The sequence below is a fragment of the Herpailurus yagouaroundi genome, unplaced genomic scaffold (genome assembly GCF_014898765.1).
Source record: "Herpailurus yagouaroundi ecotype Mexico unplaced genomic scaffold, PumYag 191, whole genome shotgun sequence".
Lineage (NCBI taxonomy): Eukaryota > Metazoa > Chordata > Mammalia > Carnivora > Felidae > Herpailurus > Herpailurus yagouaroundi.
Window position 1 is genome coordinate 10,088,046 of NW_024412422.1, and position 7,959 is coordinate 10,096,004.

Here is a 7,959-nt window from a genome sequence, read left to right on the forward strand (position 1 = left end):
TCGAACTCACAGACCGCGAGATCGTGACCTGGCTGAAGTCGGACGCTCAACCGACTGCGCCACCCAGGCGCCCCAGAAAAATCTTTTTAAAAATGCCCCCTAGTGGGGCGCCTGGGTGGCTCAGTCCGTTAAGCGGCCGACTTCGGCTCAGGCCATGATCTCACGGTCCGTGAGTTCGAGCCCCGTGTCGGGCTCTGTGCTGACAGCTCAGAGCCTGGAGCCTGTTTCCGATTCTGTGTCTCCCTCTCGCTGACCCTCCCCTGTTCATGCTCTGTCTCTCTCTGTCTCAAAAATAAATAAAATGTTAAAAAAAAAAAATTAAAAAAAGTGCCCCCTAGTGACTGTCATTTCCCTCTGGGGCTGAATCCACTGAATTAGTAAGCGCACAGCGTGTGGCTTTGGCCCCCACGCAGGCCTCCGGGAGAGGAGACCTGTTGGATCATTGATCATTGTTAATTATCTCCTGCGGCCCAAGCCCAGGAGAGTGGGGACAGGGGGGTGATGGGAGGTACCTGGGTCTCTCGAGCTGGTACCGCAAGAACCACCTGACCGCAGGGTCCTCGAAGCCGTAGTTGAGGGCCCAGAAAACACACAGGTGCTGATACTGACAGATCAGGCCCAGGACGGTGCGGAGGCCTTGGGCCAGGCTGAAGGCCTCCTTCCCACAGCCCTGCTCCCAGGCGAAGATGGTCAGCAGCTCCAGGGCATAGGCTGGAGGCAGCTCCTCCCTCCTCACCTCCCCCTGGCACACCTGTAAGAGGGGAAGGGGAGGGGAAAGAGAGCGCTCCCTGGAGAACTTCCCCGGAGCTCTCAGTCTGGGGGGTGCAGAGCCCGCCCACCGGGACGCAGGCGAAGCCTGAGACAAGATGCCGCGTTCCAGGAACAACCTGCCGCGTCTCATCTGCCCTCGCTCCTGGGGCTTCGGCCAAGCCTCGGGCGTATGCGATGCGAGCCTCTGGGATTGGGGAGCAGTCAGAGAGAGGCCGGCGGGTGGGCAGTGTGAGGCTGCTGCTCATCCTCCAGATGAGCGAATGGCAGAACTTTCCAGGGCCACACAGGGAGTTGTTGGCTGAACGAGATCCGGAATCCAGGATCTCCTCCCCCCAGACTTGCTTTATGATGAGTGGTCCACCAGAAAGACCAAGCCGTGTGCCCAAAGATCTTGGGGGGGAGGGGGCCTGTTCCCTCATCTCCAGGCACAGGCTGGGCACCCCGTCTTCAATACACAACAGTCTGTCGACAAACATGAATGTTTCGGGGGTGGGGGTCATTCCTGAAGCTGAGGCGGGAAGCATACAAACTCCGCGTTACTTCATACCATAGATAAAATATTCCAGAGAGTTCAAAGCCCTGAACCCACACGAAAAGAAAACTTTAGAACCTTCTGGAAGGAAATATGGGAGAAGAATTTTAGAAAGGATAGGGGCGCCTGGGTGGCTCAGTCGGTGAAGCGCCCGACTTCGGCTCAGGTCACGATCTCGCGGTTTGTGGGTTCGAGCCCCACGTCGGGCTCTGTGCTGACAGCTCAGAGCCCGGAGCCCGCTTCAGATTCTGTGTCTCCCTCTCTCTCTCTGCCCCTCCCCCGCTCAAGCTCTGTCTCTGTCTCTCTCAAAAATAAATAAACATTAAAAAAAATTAAGAAAAAAGTCAGGATAGGCAAAGCCTACTTACACAAGATGCACCAAGTACAAATCACACACGAAAAAGATGAACACACCTGATTACATTAAAATCCCGACATTTTCCGTGACAAAAGACCTAAGAACGAAACGGAAGTCCCAGCCTCGTCCTGGGAGAACAGACTGCATTATGTTAACTCAGTAAGAATTAGCACCCAGAATATGTAAAGAGCTCCAACAAACCAACAAGGAGAAAACAGCTAGCCCAGAAGAAAATAATAAACCAATGATATGAACAGGACTATCTCCCTAAAGAGAAACACGAGTGGCCACGGAACCTAAGAAAATATTCTCGCCATCTCGAAATCACAAATTCCAACAGTCCTATGCCTGGGGCGAGGACCCTCCGAAGCCACCTTACCTGGTGGAACCAGTGCTTCACCAGCAGGATCAGGTTCTTCAGCTTGGCCGGGCGAACGTTCACGAAGGTCCTCCGCAGCTCCGCGAAGCAGGCCGCGTGCTCGCCCCCCTGGCAGCCGCTGTCGAGGAGGCGGGAGTAGATCTGGGGCTTGAGTTTGACGTCGGAACTGAGCTGTCCTGCAGGAGTGAAGTGCTGTGCGTCAGGAAGGGTTCCGAGGCACAGGATGGGGAGCCGGGGGCGGGGAGGAGGGCAGTCTGGTGGAGGCGGGTATCCAGGAGCATGGGGGCTGGAGGATGAGGAAGAGAGCCTGGAGCTTCTCAGGGGGCAGGGAGGAAAGGTCTAGACCAGAAGGAAGAGCCCCTTCCTTCCAAATGGCCAGGCAGCCCCCAGGGCCCGACTGCATTCCAAGCCGGCTCCAAAGGAAGGATGCTTCCAGCTGAATCAGGAGTACCTAGAACCTGGTAGTTCTTCCCTCCCTGCGGTTCCCTCAGGCAGAACAAAAATGCCACTGCACATACCTTTAATTGGTGCCAGAGGGGAAAGGCACGGTGCTGGGGAAACGGTAAGGCAAAGGATTCTGAGCCCTTGGCAGTGATAATATTTTTTTAGTGCTTGCGACACTAAAGTTTCACACCGAGTGCCGCGTCTCCCCACCAAAACCCCACCGGGCAACTTGCCTTCACTTCATCTTACAGCTGCGGACACTGAGGCACAGAGAAATTCAGGGCTCTGCCCCCGGTCACAGAGCTGGCAAGTGACGGACACAGGACTGGAAGTTAAAGCTGGCTGCCTTTGCGGCGTGGGCCTTTCCCGCCCCCGCTTCCTGTGGGCCTGGCCTGGGTAAAGGAAACGCGCTCCATAATTTCCCAGGTTCCCCCGACATCGCTTACTTGCTGTGCGGCTTTGGGTGAGTTACCGTCCATCTCTGTGCCTCAGGGCCCCTCTTAGGAAAAGGGAAGACAAGACAGTACAGACCTCATAGGTTTGTTCTGAGGAATTAATGAGATGAAATAGGTCAAGTGCTTGTTGGAGTCGAGCACTGAGTAAGCAGTAGCTATTGTGTTTAGTATACGTGTACCGAGCGTGGGAGAGTGTGGCTGTCCGTCAGGACGTCGTAACCTGGATAAGTTCAAGAGAGCTGTCTCCCAGGACATCATGGTTAGTAAGAAGAACACTGATAATGGGAAATAGTAATAATAATAATAATAATAATAAAAATAGAAAGAAGGACAGCAAGCACTCGTACAGCCCCATCATGTGTCAAGTTCATCACAGGTATTCACGCACACGGTCTTTCCAAACACTCTGCAAGATGGATTGCTACGGTCCCATTATTATTAACCTCATTTTACAGATGTGGGCACAGGGGCACATTATATATACTATATTATAAATCAAGCATGGATATACTATCAAGGGGAGCGCAAAAATCATATTAATGCCTTTCAGATGAAATACAAGATTTTGCAGAATGCTGGCCTTGTCCCCAAGCCCCCTGAGGCCAGGCGGCTGTGCCTTCCCCCTGGGGTATTTCTGGAAGGGCCGAGCAGCACTGTTCTCGGCAGTGGCTGAAGGAACGTCTCCCCAGCTGCTTGAGGGAGGGCCGAGCTTCTAGACGCCAGGACCGCAGATCCGGGAGGAACCGGGCTTTCTTGGCCCACACTCAATGCGTGTAGTCAGGAAACAAGAGCCCAGAGAGGGATGCCCAGGCCACACAGCAGGCTGGTGGCAGGGTTAGGACTGGAAGCCCGGTCCTACTCCTAAGGATCTTGCCCCCGACCCTGGAATGGGTCAGGCACCCCTCACCCAGAGCGTCGAAGGCGGGCACCAGGCTGACATCCATCCAGTTTTCGAGGTCCGTGGATGCCAGTCGGAACCGTAGGACCCTGGCCGCGTCCTGCTCGGGAAACTCAAAGCTCAGACCGGGGATGGGTTTCTGCCACCAGGATTCTAGCAGGACCCGCATCTCGTCGAGGATCTCTGCACGGCGAACGCCCTGGTCCTCGTAGCTCTTGAAGCAGTTGAGGAAGAGGACAAGTTCGGAATCACAGCCACCCCTCAGAGCTGTGCCCCGGCCAGAGGAACCTCCCTGTGAAGGAAAAAACAATTCAGAATTCTGCACTCTTCGATTCTGGTGACCGAGCGGGCTGGTAGGCAACCTGAGCGAACCACGCGGGCTGTGGGGGGAGACGGCGGGCGCACAGCCCCTGGCATGTGAAGCCATGCAGAAATGCAGGCCGAGGAAAGCCAGGCCTGAGTTTTCAAGAAAGGCATGTTTTATTTGTAAATCCATATATCTCTAAGTGTTGGCCACTAACTTCAAAAAGCTTTTGTTAATTTATAATTTAAAAAAAAAAAAAAAAAGTTTTTTTAAGGGCACCTAGGTGGTTCAGTAGGTTAAGTGTCCGACTTCAGCTCAGGTCATGATCTCACGGTTTGTGGGTTCAAGCCCCGCATCAGGCTCTCCGCCGTCAGCACAGAACCTGCTTCGGATCCCCCGTCTCCCTCTCCCTCTGCCCCTCCGCCCCTCTCTTTCCCTCTCAAACATAAACAAACATTGAACAAAAGCTTTAATTCAAAATGCTGGTGAAACAAATTCTGCTTTGCAGAACACATGTTCTCGGCTTTTGCCTGGGATCAGTTCAAAACCATGATATGACTTGCTGAATGTCCGGGACCTTTCTGACGGGTGTTTGTTTCTGCAAAGCTGTCAGCGAAGGACCTGCGAAGGAAACTCCCACGATGAGAGTCTCTACCCTGTGCCTGGAGCTCTGTCAAATGTCTGACACCTGTAATCTCACTTCCAGACAGTCCCTGTGATGTGGTTACACGCGGTTACATGAGCCTCGGGGCTGTGAAGTGAGTTAACACAGCCTGGAAAAGCCAAGAACCAGATTAGCCTTCCAGAGGGCATCTCCCCCACCGAGCTGGGATGGCGAATTATCCCAGTGGCATCCCAGGTTTTTTTTTTTTTTTTTTTCCCCCCCCCCCCGCCGGGGGGGGGGGGGGGGGGGGTGCCAACAAAGGGGGAACAGGGCAGAGCACGGAGGAATATTGTAAACCGAGCATTTCCTGCCTGTTTTGCGCTTGATCATCTCACGGAAGCTCCCTAACAAGCCTGAGAGGAAGGTACTGTTACCGCTCCCACTTCACAAATGAGGAGATGAGGAAACGAAAATGCAGAGATGTTGCTCACCGACAACCTGACTCAGAGAAGGCACCGTACTTGGAACCTGGGAGGTCAGCTCAGAAGACTGGGCTCCAAGCCTACATTCTTCCTGCACCCCTCCCCATCGATGAATTCCCTTAAAAATACTTATTTTATTGTGCACGTTTCTAAACCTACACAAAAGAAGAGCGGGTTTTTGAGGAAGTCTGTTGCCACATGTGCTTCATGTATGTTTTTATTTTAGAAAAATTTTTGATGTTTACTTATTTTTGAGAGAGAGAGAGAGAGCATGAGCAGGGGAGGGGCAGCGAGAGAGGAAGACACAGGATCCGAAGCAGGCTCCAGGCTCTGAGCTGTCAGCACGGAGCCCGATGAGGGACTTGAACCCACAAACTGTGAGATCATGACCTGAGACACTTAACCAGAGCCACCCAGGCCGCCCCATCTCCTTCTGGGATTGTTAAAGAAATTTCAGCCTTTGGCCACGCTACCGGGAGACATTTTTGGTGGTCACAACTGGGGCAGGAGAGCCCCTTCCTGTTGGCTCTGGGCAGGGGTGGAGAAGGGAGAGGGCGGTCCTTCTGACAGGACTACAGAGGTCAGCCACCCCTTCTTTGCGTTCTGGTCCAACTAGAAGCCCCAGGCTCATCTTGCACATTGTTCCAGCCCTGGAATTGGCCATTCTCCAAGGAGTCTTTTCCACAGGGAGCAGCATCGGAAGACTGGAAAGGTAGCTCATGGCCCTATACCCACCTTACCACTGCCTCCTTCAAAGCTGTGAATGATCCGAAGGCCATAAGCTAAAGTCAACCATAAGAACTGTCGCTTTAGAGACTCTTAAACTATTGCTCCAAAGAAATTCGTCCTTTCCACCTCAAAGGCAGAAATCTGCCTCCACATTTCCCAGGCTGCAAGCCTCCCCTTCTTTCCCACCTCCCAAGCTAAGACTCAGCCCCAGGAAACCACCAGCTGCTCTGGGGCCGTCCCTTGCCCTGTGTCTCCATCCCTTCCCTGAGAAGCTCCAAGTCCCCTCTACCCCAGCCAAGTTCCTTCGTCGCAGCCCTAGAGCCCCTGAGTTTGTGCTGAGGACACAGAAGCTGATGCCTGTCTCCTGCCTGAGCCTGTGGGCATCCTGAGGTCACAGCAGCAGGAAGGCATTTAAATGGCAAAACGTGGCCCGGGGCAGTGGCTCACCCACCCCCAGTCCCAGTTCCCCCAGTCGTAAAACAGGGGTAATAATCCCTACCTCCTTGAATGTGAGGATTCAGCGGGATGACTCATTTAATGAGACAACGTTCATTGTTATTGGGCGGTTTCGCAGTAAATTAGGCTCCGTGGCTATTGGAGAAATACTAGGGTTTCTGCATCTTTAGGGTCAGGCATGGTGTGAGGACTGGAGTCTGTTTGGACTGGGTAAACGACTGAGTGAGTGAGCGAGTGAACGAATGAATGAATGAATGGAGGCAGCCTGTAAGAGCACAGATGCAAGAATCAGACGACCTGGCTTTGAATCTTGCCGGGCCTCTTACAAGCTTTGGACACATCATTTCGTCGCTCCGTGCCTCAGTTTCCCATGCGTCGGGTGCGGTTAATAGTACCCACTTGGCCGGGCTGTGGTGTGCAGTGTATTTTCAGGGCACTTAGACCAGCGCTGGCGCACCGCAAGCGTGCCTCCAAAGTGTCAAAGAAATGAATGGAAACAGCTGATACCGTCCGGGGCCACATCGCCCGCGGCAATGGGTTGTTCCTGTTTACAGGTGAGCTCTCCCCCCCGCCCCCGCCCCCGCCCCCGCCCCCGCCCCTGCCCCTGCCCCCTGCGCGGCGCCTACCTTGGCGATTTTCAGCACCCTCCAAGGCTGGGCAGCGGCGCGGCCCCCGCGCTCCCGCAGGAAGGTCCCCAGGGCGCCCAGGGCGCGCCCCGCAGCCCCCACGAATTCGGCGGACGGCTGCAGTCTGCGGGCCACCAGGTTGTCCAGCGCGGCGGCGGGGGTGCGGTACACGTCCATGTCCACGGCCGGCTGCCCTCCCGCTGGATCCGCGCGCGCTCCCCGCTGCCCGCGGCGCCCCGACCTGGGCTCTGCGCCGGGCGGGAGGGCAGGGGGTGGGGCTGCCGCCCCAGCCTCCCCGTCGCCGCGCCCCGCGTCCCTGCTCCCCAGCCTCGCAGGCATTCCGCCCCTCTCCCGCTTTCGTTTCGGTTTCCTTTCTCTCCAGCAGCTCTGGGCTCTCGCACCCATTTCCGGGTTCCCTTCCCAGCCGAGATTCGTTTTTCGGCCTCCCGGCTCCCAGCACTGGGTCGGCCTTCCCTGCAGCCCCCCCCCCCCCCCCCCCCAGCTCCGATGCACTGAACACACCTGAACAAAAAGCCTCGGCAGCAGCGGGTCCACAGAGCACCGTCACGTACCCTGGAAGCATTGAAGAAACGTGCAGGATTTACACGCGAGGACACGGTCACGCCTGGTGGCCTGGAGGAGGTTCACCCAGAGAGCACCCCGCTTGCTCTCTGCCTGAAGGGGGCGTTCTGAACACCGCTAGTAATGGAGGACCCTTTGCACCACGCTTGTCCCTCGCTGCTTTACACGTCCAACCATCGCGTTCCATCCTCCCGACAGCCAGGCGCTATTAATACCACACCCGTTTGATGGACGGAGTTAAGGTACAGAGAATCTAGGCACCTCGGCCAAGGTCCCATACGTAGCTGGAAAATTGTCAGACTGGATTCGAACCCAGCACACGCTCTCAGTAATGCGCCG

The 7,959-nt window shown here is 55.4% G+C and overlaps 1 protein-coding gene across 4 annotated transcripts in view; it reads right to left on the reverse strand.

Annotated features, from left to right (window-relative positions):
* Window positions 1-7,449, reverse strand: part of OAS3 (2'-5'-oligoadenylate synthetase 3) — a 22,386-nt gene extending 14,937 nt beyond the window's left edge. Inside the window, exons 1-4 of one of the 4 annotated variants that reach the window (XM_040443818.1) lie at window positions 7,039-7,432; window positions 3,847-4,129; window positions 2,041-2,216; window positions 513-751 (exon numbers count right to left, since the gene is read on the reverse strand). In XM_040443818.1, the coding sequence (XP_040299752.1) occupies window positions 513-751; window positions 2,041-2,216; window positions 3,847-4,129; window positions 7,039-7,377 (1,037 nt within the window). In that variant the 5' untranslated portion in view covers window positions 7,378-7,432. Of the gene's footprint in view, window positions 1-512; window positions 752-2,040; window positions 2,217-3,846; window positions 4,130-7,038 lie in introns of those variants that run through there. The other 3 variants (XM_040443814.1, XM_040443815.1, XM_040443817.1) reach the window with 3 other exon arrangements.
* Window positions 7,450-7,959: the final 510 nt, after the last annotated feature.